Here is a 22,732-nt window from a genome sequence, read left to right on the forward strand (position 1 = left end):
GTCCCTCACTAGCCCGGCATTCTAATTTGCAAAAGCCTCTTTCAAGCCCCTCTGAGAGACCTACAAATGTGTTTATATGCTTGGGGGTTTTTGCCAAAAATAAAGTAATTTGTATTCTTAGGACCCTGAAAATTAGATAAGCTAATTCCTTCCCTGATTTGGCGTGGGTTCAAGTTCCAGATCTGCCACTTACAAAGGTATACAAAATCTTGGCCAAGTTCCTAAACTTTCCTCGGCCTCTGTTTACCTCTCAGCAAATAGAGTGCTTGGGACATAGTGAGAGTTTAATAGCTATATTTGAATATAAAAATAATGCTGATTTCCTGATGTAATTGACATGAAGATTAAATGAAATAATATAAAATATTTTACCAAGTACTTGACTCATACATAATGAATGCTCAATAAATGTTAACTGTTGTTATTGCCCTGGCTGCTTGATGGCTGCTAACCAAAAGGTTGGAGATTTGAGTCCATTTATGAGGTATCTGACAATCTACTTCTGAAAATTTATCCATTGAAAACCCTATGTGCAGGGGAGAGAGGAAAAAAGAGAAAACTCTCTGTCACAGTTCTGTTCTGACACACATGGTGTCACTATCAGACAGAATCACCTGGCTGATTATTATTAGCATTTGTATAATTGCAAGTGTGCATTTTTATACCAATAGTGACTCCAGTGTGCCAGATCTAATCTGCACAACAATCTGATAAGATTCATTACTGAGGAAGCTGAAGGTCAGAAGGTTAAGTAATTTGTGCAAAAATGCCCAAATAAATGAGGGCAATGAATGTACAAATGTGCTTTACACAATTCATGTATGTGTGAATTGTGATGAGTTGTATGAGCCCCCAATAAAATGATTTTTTTTAAAAACACACAAAATCGCCCAAATGGCACAACCAAGTGCAAGCACAGCATTTGAATAAATTTCATGTAGCTACAACATGCATGAACAGAGGGACCTGCATAAACTAGAATTTCAGGTTCCCTCTCAATTTAAAAGCAAATTATGTTCAAAAGCTCATTTGAAAGTGGTAAATGGAAAGAAAGAAGGAAACACTCAGAAATAATTTTATCAGTCCCTGCTCCTGTTTAATAAGACGCTTCTAAAGAGAGAAAGGAACCCTGTGTTACAAGTAGTTACATGTTTGGCTGCTAACCGGGAGGTAGGTGATTCAAACCTGCCGTGCACTCCTCCGGAGAAAGATCTAACAGTTTGCTTTTGTAAATACAGCCCCAGACACACTGTGGGCAGTTCTACTCTATCGCCCTACGTGGAAATCAACTTGATGGCAACAGATTCAGTTTACAGAGAAGGAAACAGATAAAAAATTGTATTGCCGAGTAAAAAGTGATAGAATACCTACATACTTTATGCATAATATATTTTGGTGGCACAAAATAGAATAAAAGTAATCATTTTAATTTAGGCGATCACGAGGATTTACAGAAGAGATACTTGAGCTGAGAGCCTGAAAGATAAGAAGTAGATGAAGTGGGGAGGTGATGGTGGGAGGATGTCTAGGTCCTTTTATGCTTTACAAAGAAGTTTGAGCCTTATGAAGCTAGCAAAGAATAACTGAAAAGACCTTTTAAGACCGCACTGTGGAGAGTCAGTGATTACAGATGAACCTGGAAGCAGAAGACCACATTGGAAACCATTTCCCTTCCAGACAAAATATAGTGATGATCTCTTCAATTAAGACAGATTCAATAGTGTGGCCTGAAAAATGTTTAGGAGAAAGCCAGTTTTTAAGAACTGATAAGTTGAGAGGAGACATGTATAAGGACTTCCACATTATGGCTGGGTTGACTGAAGTGGCTGATAATGCCATTAAATATGTAGAAAATGCAGAAGAGTCGCCCCTCACCTAAAACTTTTCCATTCGTCCCCCTGGGAGGGGGTTCTAGATTGATCCTTGATCCCCCTTCCCCCACCATCCCCTAATCCTACTGTTACCTCTACTCTCCTTGGCCGAGGGGTTTAATCTATCCTAGATTCCCTGTGTTTCAGGCTCTTATCTGTGTGTGTGTGTGTGTGTGTGTGTATATATATATATATATATACATATATATATAATAACTTATCAAGTGTTCTGAGGGAGGGAGGGGGGAGAAATGGGGAGCTGATACCAGGGGCTCAAGTGGGAAGAGAATGCTTTGAAAATGATGATGACGGCATATGTGCAAATTTGCTTGGCACACTGGATGAATGTATGGATTGTGATAAGAGATGTAAGAGCCCCTAATGAAAGTATTTTTTTAAAAAATAACTACAGTTACTTAGATTGTAACTAAAAATATATAAGTGGTCTTTGTAATTGCTTTTTGTCAATATGCATTGTCAATTGGCAAACAAAAGATACTGAGGACAACTTGGAAGTCAAGGCCAAACATGAACTGAAAATTAAAATAAAACATTTATTGTGAAAAAATGCAGAAGACTAAGCAAGGGACTTGAGTTGAGTTTTAAGCATAATAAATCTGAGGTGCAACGAGGTGGTTATGTCCAGTAGATTACCGAAGACAAGGTCTAGTTTGGGTATTGATGTAGCCCTGGGTCCAATAGTGTCACCATAATAAGTTTTGACGAGGCTCACTCCCACTGAGATTGCAATTACAGTGTCTACCACATGATGAGCCCTACTGTAGAGACTCATCCTGAAGGCCTCTGCCATACCACATGACCAGAACATGGACATTGCATTAGCAGAAATACTAGGAAATGCAGTCTTTCCGCTGAGTACATTACTCTGCCAAAGATCATCAGGATTCATTAACTTAGGAAAAGAGAGAATTGATGTCGGGAAGGAAACCAGCTGGCTGCCCTGTAGATCATATAGTCAAATACTTACATTTTCCCTTACATGTATGGCATATAATAGACATATTTTTAAAATAACATACAATTTCTGAGTTTTTCTACTTTCACATTTTATGAAACACATTTATTAAAAAATGTGTGAAATATTTTTTTACAATTTTATTGGGGGCTCATACATCCACCCACTGTGTCAAGCACATTTGTACATTTGTTGCCATCATCATTTGCAAGACTTTTTTTCAAAACATTTTCTTTCTACTTGAACCCTTGGTATCAGCTTCTCATTTTTCTCCTCCCTTCCCTCCCTTACAAACCCTTGATAATTTATAAATTATTATTTTTTTCATGTATTGCACTGTCCATGTCTCCCTTCACCCACTTTTCTGTTGTCCATCCCTCTGGGAGGGGCTTATATGTAGATCCTTGTAAACCATTTCCCCCTTCTTCCCCCACCTTCCCCTTACCCTCCTGGTGTGACTACTCTCAATATTGGTCCTGAGGGGTTTATCTGCCCTGGATTCTCTGTGTTCCAGCACTTTTCTGTATCTGTGTACATGCTCTGGTCTAGCCAGATTTGTAAGGTAGAACTGGGATCATGATAGTGGGTAGGAGGGTGGCAGGGTAGGGGGACATTAAAGAACTAGAGGAGAGTTGTATATTTCATCGGTGCTATACTGCACCCTGACTGACTCGTCTCCTCCCCACGACCCATCAGTTGACTACTGATGGGCTTTGGGTGTCCACTCTGCCCTCCCCCACATTCACATTGATATGATTTTTTTTGTTCTGGGTCTTTGATGCCTGATTCCTGATCATATCAACGCCTCATGATTACACAGGCTGGTGTGTTTTTTCCATGTGGGCTTTGTTGCTTCTCAGTTAGGTGGCTGCTTGTTTATCCCCAAGCCTTTAAGACCCCAGATGCTATATCTTTTGATAGCTGGGCACCATCACCTTTCTTCACCACATTTCCTATGTACCCATTTTGTCATCAGCGATCGTGTCAGGAAGGTGAGCATCACGGGATGCCAGGTTGATTCGAAGCCCAATGTCCATCTGCGACCTTAATACTTAACATATAAATATATGCACATAGATCTATTCCCCATCCTCATATATAAATATATTTACATATGTACATGCCTGTATTTCAACCTCTATAAATGCCATTTGCCTCCTAGTTCTTTCCTCTATTTCCTTTTACTTTCCTCTTGTCCCACTATCATGTTCAGCCTTCATTTGGGTTTCAGTAATTATTCTTGGTTAGATTGCCTTTGATCAAGCCCTACCAGGCCTGCTACACACTCTTCGCCATCAATTTTAGATTACTTGTTGTTCTCTTGTCCCTGGATTTGTTAACACCCACTTTCTTTCCCCACGCCTTCCCCTCTCCCATGTCCCCCCTGGAACCATCAGTCCTGTTGTTTTTTCCTCCAGATTGTTTATCCTGCCTATTTTACCTAGATAGACATGCAGATGTAATAACATACACACAAACAAGACAGCAAAACAAAGAAACAAAAGTATAACAAAAAAACAACAAAGAAAAACCTATAAATAGTACCAATGTCTGTTTGTTGACATTTATGAATGTTTTCCGGTTGAGTCTGATGGGGTACCATGCCCTGGCCCCACCGTATTTTGGTATTCCCCGGGGACTTTCTTGCTCTGCTCTGCTCCCCTTGCTTTTCTCTTGCACACTCTTAGTGTTTGGCCTCGGTGTGGTGGGATCAGATCGGGCACAATTCCCACATTGTGTCTCCAGTGTTGTCCCCTGTAGGGCTATGGGTCAGTGAGGGATGTCGTCGTGTCTTGTGGTAGAGCCAGCCCTGTGGTACTCTGCATTGGCTGCTCTGAGAAGGAATATTGTCCTCAGGGCTTGGGCCAGTAGTGTTCTACTCTAGGTGCTGTCACCCTGCCATGTTTCCAATCAACCTTGAATCCTCACAACTGTGTACCCATCAGTCGATGACCTCCCTGCTTCCTGTTCGCCTTTCTACAACTCCAGGAGTCTGAAGAGAGTCCTGGCTTGCATCGGACCCCTGGACTTGAGTTTCACTGGACTAGGAAATCCTTCTTGATAGTTATTTCTTATACATCTATGCCTGTCACTGGTTTTGTTTCTCTAGACACCCCACACCAACACAAGCCCTCTGTATTTTAAAGTCTTTGTAAGGTTATAAGTCAGTGTCCTTCGCTCCCTCCTCCACCAAAATAATTTTTGTGGAATGACCATCTTTGTCCATTCAGACATATATGGTGCCCTTTTTTGGGGGGTGCCCTTTTTAAAGAAGTAAAATCAATTTTCTTTGTGTCCCTTGGAAAACATTAAATTAATTATTACTTTTACACATGATCTACTTAGGGGGAAGTTACTAGATAAGTGGGAGGGGAGGAATTGAAGGAAAACAATAATCTCATTATAATCACCAGCTTTTTAAAAATACATATTTTGGTGAGAATTTACAAAGCAAATTAGAATCCCATTAAACAATTTATCTATATATTGTTCAATGACATTGGTTACTTTTTTCACATATCAACATTCTTTAATAATGTTTATTTTTAGTTGTGTTCTTCATATATTATTCACAAATCCATGACTAAATTCCTTTTAAAATGAGTTGTAAAACATAATCACAGTCAATGCATTGCTTGCTCCCCCCTCCCAGATTTCTTGTTTGCTCCCCAAATCCTCTCACTTTCCCTATCTCCCACCACCCCAAATCTGTAATAAACCATTACATCAGTTATTATCTCTGTGGTAGTTATATAATCATTTGTCAGTTTGAGGATTAAGAATGTAGAGGTGGAGTCTAGCTTGTAAATCAGATCATAGCCAGTGAGGCCTCTGTGTGGGCATGGCCTTCTGAGGATTCTGGGAAATCTGGTACCTCCTCCTTGGAGGCAGGAGACACTTTCTCTCTGCTCACTCCGTGGGAGACATTGCAGCTGACAAGACACATGGAACTAGGCTAGTGCCCGGAACTAGAGAAGCCACATGGACCTACGCTGATGCAACCAGACCTCTAAATCTGGAGAAGCCAAATAGAGACCCCTGCCAGCACTTAGATGCTTACAATGTCACTGGATCCAAAGACTTTCTACCCACTGGCCTGTGATCATCCTGCATTAGGTGTCATTGCATGTGTTTTGTGAGTCTGAAGAAGACTTTATAGATTGGTATCGGACATATGGGCTAATATTGGACTTAGGACCTTGGACTGCACAGGTTGGGATGTTTTCTTAATGTCCAATTACCCTTTATATAAAACGCTCTCATATACATATGCATGCTTATGAATTTGTTTCTCCAGTCTACCCAGACTAACAAAATCTCTATGCATCTACTCCTTTTGTGCTTCACAAACTGGGAAACCCAGCAGTAACAATAAAAAACAAAAGACAGAATGGCAAGAATAAAATAATAATTTAAAAATACAAGTGAAGAGGAAGGAAATAAAGATCACTGTCCTATTTTAAAAGCCAAGGAAGAAATTGTTGTCATGGAACAAGCGAGAAATACTTGAGCCTAGATCAAATCCAGTTTGGGTCAAACTGGAAGTCAGCTGACCAAGTGTCAAATTATACCATGTTCAATCTACCATAATCAAGTTTATAATAATCTCTCTGCTAGTAAAGCTTTTAGAGTCCTTGCCTGTGGCTGGAAGGGATTGCTCAGAAGCCTAATCAAACTGGATGTGCCGCAGATGGATTTTGGGCTACCACTGACCCTCACAGCCTTCTACTAATTGGGTGTTCACAATTTAACTGATACTTTTTCCTTTGTCATATTTGGATTTTGTTATTGTCATATTTGGATCACCCCGGCTGGTATCCTGCTTCCACGTGCACTTCTTTGACTCCTCATATAGATGACTGCTTGTTTGGATGCAAGCCTTGTAAGACTCCAGACACTATTTCAGTTGATAGCTGGGCACCATCTGCTTCCTTCATCATACTATGCTAAAGCAGCCTCGTCTTCATTAATCCTTTCATGGAAGCAAGTATTGAATAGAGCCATGTTATCAGAATGAACTACTCTTGGGTTGGGGCTAGAGTTAAGTGAGAGCCTGGAATCCATCTTCTTGTCCAAATAACCACCAACTTTTCTCTATAAATTAAATCTTAGTGATGTCTATACTTCTGCACAATGCTAATACTGTTCCAACTTGAAGGTGACATGTATTTCCTTTATAAAACGTGTTATTTAGACAATATATCCATTTAGAATTCTATTTGGTTTGAATTAAATGATAGTTCACTATAGCTATACAAAAAAGTTATATTTTGTTGTTAATGATCTATAACCAAGTCTCTTAACATGTTTCCTCCACATTTTAGGATTTTTTCAAAGACCCTAATGTTATTCCCAATTTGAAATTACTTTCCGACTCTTCTGGACAATGGATTACATTAGGTAAATAAAACTGACTTTTCATTTTTGCAGGTGAATGCCTTACTATTTGGAGTGCTATTAGCAAGATGGGTACGCATTGGGCTGCTAACTGCAAAGTTGATGGTTCAAACCTGCCATCTGCTCCATGCGAGAAAGATAAGGCTGACTGCTCCTGTAAAGATGTACAGCTTCGGAAAGCCTAGATAGATTTACTATGAGGGAGCATTGGCTGGATGATAGTGGTCTTATTTTACTATTGTAACAACATTTTACTTCCAGAATTTTCTTATTAAAATCCAAATTTTGCAAGGTGACTTCTATTTGTATGACCAGTTTTGCCCCCTCCCTTCTGGGAACTCACTGCTGCTCTCTGTGCTCAACCCTAACTGTGATGATGACAGCACACATTCGCTGCCATCTAGCTGATGCCAAATTAGAAGCCTCGTCTTTGTCCCTTGGTTTGGTTTGTAGTTTCCAACGTGGACCTTGTGGTTTAGCAGCCCAACGTGTAAGTACTGCACCACTAGGACTCCTTGATAAGGACACACGATGTTTCATTCTGTTATACATAAGGTCTGCTGTGAGTCGGGCCTGACTCTGCGGCATCTAACAACAGTCTGCCTTCCAGGAACTCTGGTGGGGGGAGTGGTGGGCTGCTAACTGCAAGGTCAGCGATTCAGATCCACCAGCCCTACCGTGACACTTCTACTCTGTCCTTTTGGGCTCCAGGAGTCCGAAACCACTCCACAGCTGTGGGTTTGGTTGGTGGTTTGGTATCCTTGCTTAGGAGACCTGGTGGCACAAAAGTTAAGAACTTGGCTATTAACCGCTAGGTCAGCAGTTTGGTCCTCTGGAGAGAAATGTGGCAGTCAGCTTCTGTAAAGCTCACATCTTGGAAACGCTGTGGGGCAGTTTTACTTTGTCTTATATGAGTTGGCATCGACTCATTAATAGTCAGTTTGGTTCTGGTTTCCTGTCATCGAACTCAAGAGCTGTTTTTATTCATTCAGAAAAGACTACGCACCTTCCTTGTATACTTTTTGATGCTGGGAACATTAAGGTGAATAAGAGAAAAACTGGAATCAAGAAACTCAAACTATATGAAAAATATATATGCATTAATGTATCATAGGTGGAATGTATAGAAGTGGAAACGAAGAAGGAGTGATCAGTTCTATCCAGGCAGAAGGATCAGGAAAGAATCCACTGACAAACCAATGCTTGAGCTAAATATCAGAACAGGACATAGATTTCTAGTAATCAGTAGCCTTGGAACATTTTTTTTAATGGGATTGAGTTGGAGTTCAAGATATTAAATTGGATTTTTTTTCACAAGGACCCTTGATGATTCCTTCAGGAATCACACTCTGAAAAACAATGAAATGTTTTGACCTCTGTCTAACATGTCTTCTAATAAACAAACAAGCAAAAAACCCATTGCTATTGAGTCAGTGGAGGCCAACACATAGTGACCCCATAGGACACAGGAGAACTGCCCCTTTGGGTTTCAGAGGCTGTAAGTCTTTAAAGGAATAGAAAGCCTTATATTTCTCCCAAGGAACAACTAGTGTATTCAAACTGCTGACCTTGTGGTCTGAAACCCAACTCGTAACCCTCTACGCCACCAGAGCGCTTTATGTCTTCCAATAGTAAGTTAAAAGTCAACGGATGTTTTTATTATCCTTCATAATAAATCCTCAGTAGGACTCCAGTTAATAGATTTGCAAATACCTATCTTTATTTTTAGATATGAGCCTTAATCCAAAGAGCCTTAAGGACACCTAGTACTTTCCTTGCCTTGGTGCTTTTCGGCCTTTGCCAGATCTATTTCTTCTTCCTGTACACACTTGACTTCTCCACCCAGCTGTCTCTCCTCTGCCCATATACAGTGTCGCTACATGTTATCAAACCTTGCTTCTTTTCAAATTTGATTATTTTCTTCCTTCATGTCTCCAGTCTAACTTATTTATGCTAGTACTGGATTTATTGCATTCAGTCACAGTGATTGTTTATAAAACTAGCTTCTCCCATTTTTCGTTCAACTTGATGTTAGTTTCCTATAAGAGCTCAAGTTTTTTTCTTTAATTAGGTAAATCATCCCTTCTACCAACTTATAAATGTGTACAGATTTTATATAAGAATCAGTACAGTAACTCCTTTTTATGCCCTTTCATTGGCAGTCTATCAAGATTTGATGGAACCCAAAGATATTACTTAGTCCATTTTTTCTAATTTTGACTTGACTGTATCACCTACAAATCCATCTGTAGAATTTTTAAGTTCTTTAGAAAAATATTTTGAACCCCTACTGGAAGCCCATGTCTGGGCTTGATAAGACTACAAGGAAAATCATCTTAAAATCCCTCAGATTTTCCCAAGTCTAGAAACTTTATGAACAGTAGAATAGTTTTTACAATTTGACAGATCTTTATGGGTTGAGCACCCATTGATATATAAGTATAACTGACAATAGTACTGTTACTTTATATGTCTCAGAATATCTAACATAAAATGCCAAATATAATGACTAATAATTACATATAATATAATTTATAACCAATCATTTTTATTTTACTACTATGCTTTTTATATGTAATTTACTCAGAAATAAATATAGAACTACAAGTTTGTCATAAAATTTGTCCATTCTGTAGTTAATTTTTTAAAGGCCCTAATTAATAAATTCACTAATTGTTTTGACCATTCTAGAGCAGATTTAAAGTATAATTTAAAATATATAGAACCTAGATCTCTCATGCTTTAGTTTTCACTTCCTTTTCTTCTGGTGGGAAATTAATTATTATAATTATGATAACAATAATTCAACTTTACATATCAAAGCCAAATCTAATGCTATTGGGTCAGTTCTGACTCATAGCAAACCTACGTCGGGTTTCTAAGGCTCTAAATCTTTACAGTAGACAGCCTCGTTGCTCTCTGGCGAAGCAGCTGGGTTGTTTGAACCACTATCCTTGCAACTAGCAGTCCCAAACCTTGCCCACATCACCACAGAACTTTATATAAGACCATTTAAATAATCAATGTCCCAGTAGGCTGAATTTATGAGTATTTATATTAGCATCTTAAAAGAATTAACCACAATTGTATAGCAAAGTAGATTTCTGAATGAGTACTCATCCTTTCAGAAAAGAAACTATTAAGTATCAAAAAGATGGAAAAGAAAAAACCTTTACTATCATATTCTGTCCTGTGGTCATATTATTTATTCATACTGATAATTGAGAATAACAACCAGATGTTCTAACTAACAGCAATAATAGTAAAAAGCTATTAGTACTATATTAAAATTATAAATAATTTTAAAATTTGTTTAAATTAATGAATCTTTTTATTGGGGCTCATAAAGCTCTTATCACAATCCGTACATGAATCCATTGAGCAAAGCACCCTTATACATTCGTTGCACTCATCATTCTCATAATTCACCTTCCACTTGGGTTCCTGGAATCAGCTCGGTTTCCCTTTTTTTTCCCCTCCCTCTCCCTCCCCGCTCCCCCCTTCCACCTGGTCCCTTGATAGTTTATAAATAATTACTATATCTTATCTTGCACTCACCGCCCCCCCCCCCATTGCCCATCTCCCAGAGAGGAGGTTACACATAGATCTCCAAGATCAGTTCTAATTTTTAAAAATTTAAAACACTAACATGCAAGTATTTTGTCCTTGAAAAATAACTTGTTGCCTAGAAGAATGATATGTTCTTGCCTCAGATTCAGTGGCTTGAATTTAATGACCTTCTCTCATCAGCCAAACCTCCCTGCTGCTCTCGAAATCAAAACTAGAGTAGACTTATTCAAATGATATTTTCCCCAGTGTCAGTGCCTCCTCCTATAACTAGCCCCTCTTGTGAGACTGATACACCTTCCACTGTTCTTCTTCGCTGCCTTCGAATGCTGCTCTATCATTTTCTGTGGTTTGGTCTTCATTTTATCTAACTCTTCAGAGGATTTTGCCCCTTTAAGCAGTATAGTTTCTGAAATTAGTGAAGCATACAGTTTCTGGCTTTAGGCATCCTTCTTGGCTTCCCAACAAGCCCAGCTCAGAATTAGAACATAGAGCAACTGATCCTGGCTGGACTCCCAAGTGGACAGTAGGAGGGGAGAGGTAAAATTGCCAGTATTTCTCTTCTGGAGAATACTTCTCAGGTCACAGAGTCAACAGATACATCCACGGAGAGAACACACCAAGAGCCATCGCACGTAGTTCTGCAGAGTCCCTAGAACTTTGAACTCAAGAATGCAACCCCTTTAAGTCTGAATGAGTGTGTGTGTGTGTGTGTGTGTGTGTGTGTGTGTGTTAAAGGCTTCAAAAAGTCCGTGAAAAAATGGAATTAAAAGATAATGGATTTTCCACAAACTTTTTGAAGTTTCCTTGTATGTATATGAGAAAGAGATACATCTGGTTGCAGAGAGGAAAGGAGCCAGTCAGAGTGCAGTGTAGCTACGATGAAACATACAACTTTACTCTAGTACTATAATGTTTCCTCCCCCACCACTATCATGATTCCAGTTCTACCTTACAAATCTGGCTAGACCAGAGGATGTACACTGATACAGATAGGAACTGAAAACACAGGGAATCCAGGGCAGATGATCCCTTCAGGACCAGTGCTGAGAATGGCAATACTGGGAGGGTGAGGTAGAAAGGGGGAACCGATTACAAGGATCTACATATAGCCGCCTCCCTGCTGGGAGATAGGGGGATGGACAACAGAAAAGTCCGTAAAGAAAGAAATCAAACAGTGTAAGATATGACAAAATAATAATTATTTATAAATTATCAAGGGTTCATGAGGGAGAGGACAAAATGAGCTGATACCAAGGGCTCAAGCAGAAAGCAAATGCTTTGAGAATGATGATAGCAACAAATGTACAAATGTGCTTGACACAATGGATGTATGTATGGATTGTGATAAGACTTGTACGAGCCCCCAATAAAATGATTTTTTTTAATGATTTTTTAAAGGATAATAAAGCAAAAAAAGGAAAGATACATCTATTAAGGTAATAAAATATCTTTATGTCTATAATTCAATGAAACTGCTAGTAGCAGAAAATCCACTTCTGAAATACACATTCAGGAAAAACATCCAAGAAGGAGAGGTTATGGGGAAGTCCTAATTTGGACCTTGTGATATTTTTAATTTATTATTAATAATTTTATTGGGAGCTCTTATGATATTATAGCAGCCCATAATTCAGTTAGATCAAGTATAATTTTACAATTGTTACCACCATCCGTTTCAAAACATTTGCTTTCTTTTCTCTCCTTGGAATTGTTTATTCTGCCTTATATAGGTAGACACCAAAAGAGGGGAAAAAACAAACAAACATACAAAGAGTTCCAAGTCTAACTTGTCCTGACCAGAGTAGATGGGTATCTCTCTGTTAAATAACCAGCCAGCCGTTATCATCTGTCAGTGCGTCCCCTTTTCTTTCAGGGTAGACCTTGTGATAATTTGATGAGGGCCTGATTTGCAATTTACCTTGAATTGGAACACGTTTTTTATAATCACTAAATGAAAGCCTAGGGACATTTTTGAATGGAGAAAAAACACTTTCAAGGCACTCTCAAAAACTTTAGAAACACTCATTTGTTACTGTCAAGGTGGTTCTCTGACAAACTGACCCTATGTACAGCAGAATGAAAAGCTGCCGGGCCTGGGCCATCCCCACAATTGTGTTTAAGCTCATTGTTGCAGCCACTGTCTCAGTCTTAAACCTCTTTGCCCTTGACTCTTAACTTTGCTAAGCATGATGTCCTTTTCCAAGGACTGGTCTCTCCTGACAGCAGAAACATTCATTACTGAATGTTAATTAATATGATTCTATAATAAGAAGTGATAAAGAATGAAGCCTGATACAAATTTGGAGTCATATAAAGTAATTCCTATACTATTATGGATACTTCTGATATATATAAGAAAACTTCTAATTCTCTACTGTATAAAAAAGCTGTTTCCTTTTTAAACATTCTCTAATTTACACATTCTTTGCTCAAGTCCTGTAATGATCAAATTTTGTTATAAATCATGAATGATTACTAAAAATGGATAAGCTTCAACATGTAATAAAATTTAACAAAAATAAAATTATTAATATTTATTTTAAACACATCAAAGTATATATCTTATTTGAATTTTTAAAATCTCTATATGTGACGTTTATCTTGGAAACCATTGAAATACCAATTTAACTTTTCTATTATATATTAAATACTTTTCCCAGGAACTGAAGTGAAAACAATTGAAGCTATAAATGTTCCCTGTACACAGCTTTCAATGTCATTTTTTAATCGATTATATGATGAAGATATTGTACGACACAGTGGACATATTGTTAAGTGTTTAGATTCTTTCTATGATCCCTTTCTCATTGCTGATGAGTTAAGAAAAGTAAGTGCAATTTTTTTAATTTCACAAGAGTTTTATTTCAAGAAATGCAAAATGTCAAAACCCTTTGCCTGACTGAAACCCACAAATTGTCTCTTGCCAATGAATAAAGATCAATGACAGTCATTACTTTACAGTGATAGTAATATAACCATTTTATATTCACCTTAAATTATTTATGGATTTCTGTGGTTTTCACCTGTTGTGATTTTGCCCTCCAAGAGACACAATTTAGGGAAGGGTACCTACAGGTCAGAAATGCAGTTACACATCTTATGCATCATACAATGTGTAAGACAGCCCACTCAAAGAGTTGCTTGGCCAGAAATGTCAACAGCGACAAGACTGAGAAACCCTATCCTACTTAAGAAGCAGCTATGTCTTTACTATAGGACTCTGTAAGGTGACTGTTTTGAAATCGCTGCTGTAAATCGTTTCTTTTTACTGATATCAACAAGGCCATTTGCTTAGCCATGGTAAATGTCTTATTGAACTAGGAATCGGAAGATAGGGATTATTCACTTGATTCATGATGTACAAAATAATGGCTTTAACAATCATTTACTCTCTTGAGCTTCAAGATCTTATCTGTACAACATGGTGATTAAATGCCCATGCTGTCTCCTTTCTGAAATTCAAGAGAAAACATGCAAATGTATTGTATCTAAAATGTGAGTTGCTGATAAAATATATTATTATTATCATTGTTAAAATTTTTCAGAATATTACAGAGTTGAAAATTAGGGCTTTGACGTTAAATAGAAATAGATCAAAACCAGGGTTTTCCACTTCCTAGCAGTGATAATCTCTCTAAACCTCAGTTTCTTCAACTATAAAATAGGAGTGCCGTGAGAATGATGTAAAATTACTCATTTGAGATGCTTAGTGCAATGTGTGGCACCTAGAAAGTTTAGACAACGTTCATCGCTACTATGACTATTGCTTTACCTCAAGAGATGGGGGAGATTCTAAGGTATTATAAATCCAAATAGGAACGACCTAAGGAAGAGGTTGTTCCATCTCTCTGCACACAGCAGTCTTGTTTGCAGGAGATAGGAAGGCATCTAGCTAGTCTATGCATTGATCTCCAAAAACTCCCTGCCATCAAGTCAGTTCCAACGCAGCAACCCTGTACGTCAGAGTAGAACTGCCCCTGTGTGCTTCCAAGACTATAACTCAGTGGGAGTAGAAAGCCTGGTCATTCTCCGTGAAGCAGCTATTGGTTTCAAACTGCTGACCTTGCAGTTAGCAGCCCAGTGCTTAACCACTAAGCCAGCAGCTCACCTTTACCTTGGTTTAGACTTAAGCAAACCCAAAAGGACTCTTTTCTGTAGGTTAAGAAGCAAATTTGATCATTTAATTGAGAATAATCAAACCCACACAATTGAAGAAGCTGTAGTTTTGATTGAGTTAAATGAAGCATATTTAAGAATAATACAAGGCAATGCACATACAACACAGTGAAGATCTGACAGTAATTTCTACCACTTGACATCAGATTGACTACTGTGCAGGAAGGATATAATCTACTTCTGCATTTCTGTTTATTTTGGAAGTGAATCTCAGTTTAAGAGGCCCTGTGGTACAAGTTGAGTTGCTAGCCAGAGCCAACAGTTCAAAACTATGAGCCTCTCTGCAGGAGAAAGATAAGACTTTCTGCTACTGTAAAGATAGACAGTCTCGGAAACCCACAGGGGCAGTTCTCCACTATAGGCCCAAATCAACTGTGGCAGTGAGTTTGGTTTGGGTATTGTACAGTGAATTGTAATACGTTTTCATTAGGGATTGAGAGAAAATGTTTCCCATACCAAATTTTCCTAAATAAGTGTACTTCTTGTACTAGACAGTAATTGTTGGATATAACTAATTTGATTTCCTCCTATTCCTTTAAATGTTAAATGTCATTTACAATTTCTATAACCTTTTTCTATCTAGAGTTATGTTTTAATTTTCTCTTCTTACTTTATTTCCTGGTTAGAGTTTTGTATGTTATTATTTTGTTCCTATTATATCTACATTTTTATTGTCAAGTATTTTAAATTATTTTTAGAAGTAAGTTAATATAAATAATTCAATAAAATAAATACCTTCTCTAATTTACATTCATCAGCCACCTATGGTCAATAAGTTAATCAACTGTCCATAATGGCTAATATTTTAAGAAAATACCCCCATCAGTCATTCTGTGTTCTAAAAAGAGGTATCAAGGTCTGAAGAGAATTGCAGTCAATTTAAATATGATGGGTTTCAGAAAAATTCTAATAAAAATAGAATGAAAAGCTAATGAAATGTTTTCCAGTTGCATCTGGCGTGTTTCTCAAGATAACTCTAAGATTTTCTTAAGTATATAATCAAAACTCTTCTGAAAACATACTAGAACCTCAAGTTACGTTACATTAAGATGAATTTATCATTTTATATAGGTTTTACTAATGGAAGACTCAGAAAAATACGAGGTGTTCAGTCAGCCAGAGAGAGAAGAGTTCCTGTTTTGTCTTTTCAAACACTTTTGCCTTGGCGGAACCCTTTGTCAGTATGAAGATGTGCTTAATCCATATCTGGAGACAACAAAACTTATCTACAAAGATCTGGTGAGGTAATGTTGCTAGATCACAACGTGTAAATCTTTGGTTCATTGAGTGAATTATTTAACTGTGGTGGGATTAAACTGCATCTGCTTCCAGTCGTGGCAACAATCAAATTATATAAAAATGGCACCACATTGATCATAGCCTCCTTTTTTTCTTTCAGGATTCTTTCTTCCTAGATTTCCTTGACCTTCTCTTAATCCTCGGCTCCTTTATTTTAAATCTTAGTGTCTTATCCTTGTTTCCCCATTCAGAACTTTTACCTACTCTATTCTTATTAACAACTGCCATCTTCCAGGCCTCCTCTGAAATCTCAAAGAAACAAGAAATTCTTCCAGATGTTTGATTTTGCTTGACTAATAGTACAATGTATATTTATATGTACTAGTAATGTATGTGTGTATACACATACACGTACCCATCTATATATAATAAAATATACAATTTAATCCCAAAGTTCTATGTTGCTGGTAGGTACCGTCAGGCCAGTTCCAACCCACAGCGACTTGATGTGCAACAGAACAAAGCGTTCCAGTCCTCCACCAGCCTCACTGTGTTGTTGGAGCCCGTGGTTGCAGCCACTGTGTCAGTCCATCTGTCGCGGGTGTTCTTTTTTTTCTGGCAGCCTCTGCACTTCACCAAGTATGACCTACTTTTCCAGGGATTGGCCTCTCTTGACAACATGTCCAAAGTGTGTGAGACAGTCTCACCATCCTTGCTTCTAAGAAGCATTCTTGCTGTACTTCCTCCAAGACAGAATGGTTTGTTCTTTTGACAGCTCATGACATTTTCAGTATTCTTGGCCAGCACCATAATTCAAATGCAACCATTCTTCTGTCCTCTTTATTCGGTGTCCAACCTTAACATGCATATGATAACATGGAAAATATCATAGCATGGGTCAGGTGTACCTTAGTTCTCAAAGTAACATCTTGCTTTTCAACACTTTAAAGAGCAGTAAATTTGTCCAATGCAATACATCATCTCTTGACTGCTGCTTCCCCTGAGCATTGATTGTGGATCTAAGCAAGACATAACATCTCTCTGCATTTATCATGATGTTACCTAGTGGTCCAGTTGTGAGGATTTTGGTCTTCTTTACATTGAGTTGTGGGCCATACAGAAAGCTGCGTCCTTGATCTTCATCAGCAAGTGCTTCAAGTCCTCCTCACTTTGAGCAAGTAAGATTGTGTCATCTGCACACCCCAGGTTTTTAATAAGCCCTCCTCCAACTCTGATAGCTCATTGTTCTTTATATAATCCAGCTTCTCTGATTATTTATTCAGCATACAGATTGAATAAGTCTTGAGAGGACACAACACTGATGCACACCTTTCTTGATTTTAAAGCATGTTGCATTCCCTCGTTCTGTTAACACAACTGCCTCTTGATCCATTTACAAATTGCTTTAGTTTGTTATGGTCCACATAGTCAAATGTGTTTACATTGTCAACAAACCACAAGTAAACATCTTTTTGGTGTTCTGTGATTTCAGCCAAGATTCATCTGATGGATAGATATCCCTGATTATGAATCTTCTCCTAAAACCGCCTTTAATTTCTGGCAGCTCCCTTCCAGTAGTACTGCTGTTGTTGAATGATTTTGTTGCACACATGCAGCAGCATTTTACTTGCATGTAACATCAATGATATTGTTCTATAATTTGAGTATTCTGTTGGGTCACCCTTCTTTGGAATGAGTATAAATTTTGGATCTCTTCCAGTCAGTTGGCCAAGTTGCTGTCTTCCAAATTTTTTAAAATAAAAGAGTGAGTTCTTCCAGTGCACTCTTCAACAGCTTGTTGAAACATTTCCTCAGTTCCGGGAGCATTGCTTTTGGCGAATGCCTTCAGTGCAGCCTGGGCTCCTTCCTTCAGGACCATTGGTGCTTGATCATATGTGACCCTTGACAAAGTTATGTAGTTTGTTTTAAATATTCTCTTTAAATAAAATTTTAACAGTTTTATTTGCATTTCATCCACATGTCATACAATTCAATAATTCACATCAAGAAGAGTTGTGCAATTGCCACCATATTCAATTATAAAACATTGTTTCTTCCTTGTAGTCATTGTTACTTGTATAATTAATTTTTTATTTTGTGTATGTGTGTAATTAATTTTTTCTAATTGTGGCAAATAGATAAACAACAGAACATTCTCCAGTTCCACGACTTCTACTTGTATAATTCATTGTCATTGATTATACTCTCTGTGTTGTGCAAATTATTCTACCACCATTGACATAAACTCTGTGCCCCCTAGGCAATAACTCTTTCCCTTCAGCTATGGAAACTATTGATCACATTTGGTTTCTCTGAGTGTGTGTGTGTGTGTGTGTGTGTGTGTGTGTGTGTGTGTGTGAGGTCCACACAGAGAAACCAAATTTCTGTCAAGAAAACCAGGCGTGCACATCTGGTCTTTTTGATAAGAGTATTCACATAGCATTCCCATGATTAAATTGCTTTAAAATGAGTTGTATATCCATAATCACGGCCAGTTCTAGTGGTCCCTCCCCACCGCCTGCATTTTTTGTTTTCTCCCCAAATCACCTCACCCTTCCCATCTCCCACCCACTGGAGTGTTTTCTTTTTAAAGATTAAAAGACTTTATAAATCTCTGTATACTTTTACAGTAACTGAAGTGAATGTATATTGGTTGTAAAATGATTTGGTATTTTTTTGTAAACAAAGGCTTATAGAAGAAAATGTAGCATCCTAATGTTTAGGTATGGCAAAGACGACACTGGAGTCTTTGTGAGGATTCATAAAAGTACTCCAGCAGTGAGTAGCATCCTCCATGGAGTTCAAGTACAGAAAATTCAGGAGTTTACAAGAAAAAGATTCCAATTGGCTGAACTTTACAAAGGCTTATGTTGACAGACACCAGACAGTTCCAAGATGCCCTGAACATTGTTTTGTTGATCATAAAGTTTGAGTCAGTTAAAGCATTGTTAATCTCTGGCTGTTTGGGGGGGTGAGGGGACAACCTGAATCAGTAGCCATTCTGGGTGCACGCTGTGAGTAGGAGTGCGGAAAGGGGAGCCCACAGGTTTCCTGAGGTGTGCTGACTTTTTTTTTTTTTCAAATCAGCTCAGAATAATGAGTAAACAGTAAAAATGGAGTTCACCGTGCAACTTTGACAGAAGGCTTTGACAAATGTATCTTAATAGGGTATTGTAGGGTATTGTATTCAGTCAATGCTGGTCTGCCTGCTAACAGTTCAATCGTCTTGGTATAGCTGTCTTCTGCTTTTCACACACCATCAATTTTAGTCTTAAGCCAAACACACCTGTAACCTGAGGACTTAAGTAAAAAATTTTAAGTAAAAAATTTTCATAATCAAATGTTCAGTTTTTTTAGGCAAATATTTAAGCTATAACATGAATACACCAGCTTTCCAAACCGATGTTGTCAGAGTGAGCGTCGACAGTCAGGACAGTCTGGGTAGAATTGAACCCATGGGGGCTGGCAAAGAGGAGGGCAGCCTGTTCCAGAGAACTGCAGCACATTTGATATTCTGGGGAAGACCCAAGAGGAAACCATCCTAATGGCAGCAGTACTTTTCTCCAGGAACCACCAAATATTCCTCTAGGATCTAGGACAGCGGTTCTCAACCTGTGGGTCGCAACCCCTTTGGGGGGTCAAACGACCCTTTCACAGGTCGCCTTAGACCATCGGAAACAAATATTTCACAATATATAATTATATATTGTTTTGTGATTAATCACTATACTTTGATTATGTTCAACTTGTAACAATGAAAATACATCCTGCATATCAGATACTGACATTTCAATCTATAACAGTAGCAAAATTACAGTTATGAAGTAGCAATGAAAATAATTTTATGGTTGGGGGGGTCACCACCACATGAGAACTGTATGAAAGGGTCGCAGCAGTAGCAAGATTGAGAACCACTGCTCTAGAACCCATTCTAGAAGTTATTCATCTAGAATCACCTAGAAGTTACACCAGTCTTTCCCAAAGTGAGGAGCAATACAGCCCTCTAGAAGGCATGGGAGTGATCTCTGTGTATGTGTTGTGTGTGCAGGTGAGGCAGCGGGAGGGTAAAGGGGGGATTAAAACATGCCTATACTTTTTCCTAAAGTATGGGCTATAGTATAGGAGTCTTTCATTGCTCAGGGAGTGAGGAGCACTGAGTAATTTTTTTTCATTGTTGAATAATGAAAGAACTTATTAGAAATAAACAACTTCATTAGAAACTTATAATTAGAATAAATCATACATATCTAGTGATGATGGTTTAGATGCCAGCACAAAGCAGTTGAATAGATTAAATGACCTCAGAGTCTCGTAAAAAAATATGTTAGTTTGCTTCCCAAGATGTTCTGTGGCTTTCCTAATTTTAGTCAACTAATGCTGATTTGGTTCAGCTGTTGTTATGTAATTACTGTGATTTAATAGTTAAGATATAGTTTGTTACTATAACAATTGTCACAGAAATATGTAAATATACCTACTTCTTAACCACATTGATGAGTTTCAAAACCCGAGTCCTGAAGCTAAATTGACGTTTCCAGCTTTGGTGCCTTATCCCCTTTGCTCATACATCTTGGTGTGCACATGGTGTAGTGGGCAAGGTCCTTCCTCCACACCTTCTCTGTCACCAAGGAGCCTGCAGGGCGTGAGGTGGCTAGTGGTGGTGGTTATGTATTGCTGTCCACCCACTCCTTCCCATTGTCCTCTGTTCACCCTGACCCACAGCTCTGTGCCATCCCTGTTCTGTCTCCTTGCTCTCTATCTCCCCCACCAACTTTTCCATCAACTTTGGCCCTTATCCAGCATCCCCTTGCCTTTGTCCACTCCCTTCTGTGGCCAGACCATGACATCATAAACAAATGGGAGAAATTATCCCACAACAGTGGACCACAGTCTCTCCTGTGGCCCATTTGTTGCAAGGCCTCCAGTATATCGTTTAGGGTGGCCTGCCAGAGCCCTGCTTGGGGCGTGTTTTTTTCCTAAATGCAAGCTGGTGGGTAAGGAGATGGTGGACTCCAACTGAAACAGTACAATAAAAACAAAACCAAAAAAGTTGCTATTAAGTTGGTTCTGCTCTCCTGAGAAACTGGTGATTTCAAACTGCTGACCTTGCAGTTAGCAGCCCAACATATAACCACTACCCCACCAGAGCTCCTACCGAAAAGCTAAAATAAACTCATAGCCATCAAGTCCATGCCGACTAATAGCAACCCTACAAGACAGGGTAGAACTGCCCTGTGGGCTTCCAAGACTGTAGCTGTTTACGGGAATAGAAAGCCCTGTCTTTCTCCTGCCGAGTTGCTGGTGGGTCCTTCGAAATACAGCTTTTCAATGTTTTAGAAACTGTTGTCTTTTAAAAGATACTCTGGCTCCTTCACATCAAGTATGTGAGGTCAGAACCATTTTATTAGAGATTGACCCATCACTTGTTTGGCTACATTTCATTGTATGTGCTGTTAGACTAGAGGTACCTCTGCCTTTTCTTCTTCAGACATGAATGCTCTTCACAGAGATTTTGAAAAGGTTCCCCAAACGACAAACACTCCACATGTGAAATTACATGATTTGAACCAAGAAGCTTAAATGATGGCTTTCAAGTTGCTAAACAGTGGGATCCTTATTAAAATTAACAGTTACCTAACACTGTCTGTATCTTGACTTGGGGAATCAATATTGGACTGATCCTCAGAAATTAGCACAAATTGTATGGACAAGTAACTACTCAATTTTTAAATTTTCTAAACCATTAATAGAATCACACTATTTAATATAAGAACTATATAGATATTTTATCAGGAGGAACCAGTCCCTGGAACAGGACATCGCACATGGTAAAGTAGGTCAGGGGAGAAGAAGAAGTTCTTCATAGAGATGGATTGATACAGTGCTTGCCACAATGTGCTCAATCAAAATAATTGTGAGGATGGTCTAGGACCAGGCAGTGTTTTCGCTGTGGCACCTAAAAACACCTAGAAATTATATTCCAGCAGCCTTCAAATACCTAGCTACCTGAAGAATGAGTGAGTACCAGAGAGTTAATATCATATCGCTATTGGGAGACAGCCTAGGGTACTAATGAATATCACTTTACTTTGTTTTGATTTTTTTCTTCAGAGCTAAAGGACAAATAATGCCTTCTGCTTGACTTATAAAACATATTTTAGAAAAAGATAAAAACAGTAATACAAGATCAGAAGTAGAGTAGAATAATATGATTTATTTCTATTAGGAACCAACTTTTTGTGAAGTACAAATGGTATTTTTTCCTTTTTAAAAAAATTTACTATTATATGTGCTAATAGTGAGTGGTAAGTATTAAGTGAGGTCTCAAAGCTAAATACTGCTGTATGCTATTTGATAAGCATAAATATTTATAAGGTTTATTTTACGACTTTGATTTACTTAAGTGGTGATATACAAGCAATATGATGTGGCAGGTATGCACTGGGCTGCTAACCACAAGGTGAGCAGTTCGAAACAACCAGGCTCTTGGGAGAAAGATGAG

General features: G+C 38.3%; 1 protein-coding gene across 8 annotated transcripts in view; it reads left to right on the plus strand.

Moving 5' to 3' along the window:
* CFAP300 (cilia and flagella associated protein 300) overlaps window positions 1–22,732 on the plus strand; it is a 32,963-nt gene that overhangs the window by 5,348 nt on the left and 4,883 nt on the right. For 2 of the 8 annotated variants that reach the window (XM_075546498.1, XM_075546501.1), the window contains exons 3-5: window positions 7,173–7,248; window positions 13,476–13,642; window positions 16,063–16,235. In XM_075546498.1, the coding sequence (XP_075402613.1) occupies window positions 7,173–7,248; window positions 13,476–13,642; window positions 16,063–16,235 (416 nt within the window). The remainder of the gene's footprint in view (window positions 1–7,172; window positions 7,249–13,475; window positions 13,643–16,062; window positions 16,236–22,732) is intronic. The other 6 variants (XM_075546499.1, XM_075546502.1, XR_012783971.1 and 3 more) reach the window with 3 other exon arrangements.

This window comes from Tenrec ecaudatus, chromosome 4 (genome assembly GCF_050624435.1).
Source record: "Tenrec ecaudatus isolate mTenEca1 chromosome 4, mTenEca1.hap1, whole genome shotgun sequence".
Taxonomy (NCBI): domain Eukaryota; kingdom Metazoa; phylum Chordata; class Mammalia; order Afrosoricida; family Tenrecidae; genus Tenrec; species Tenrec ecaudatus.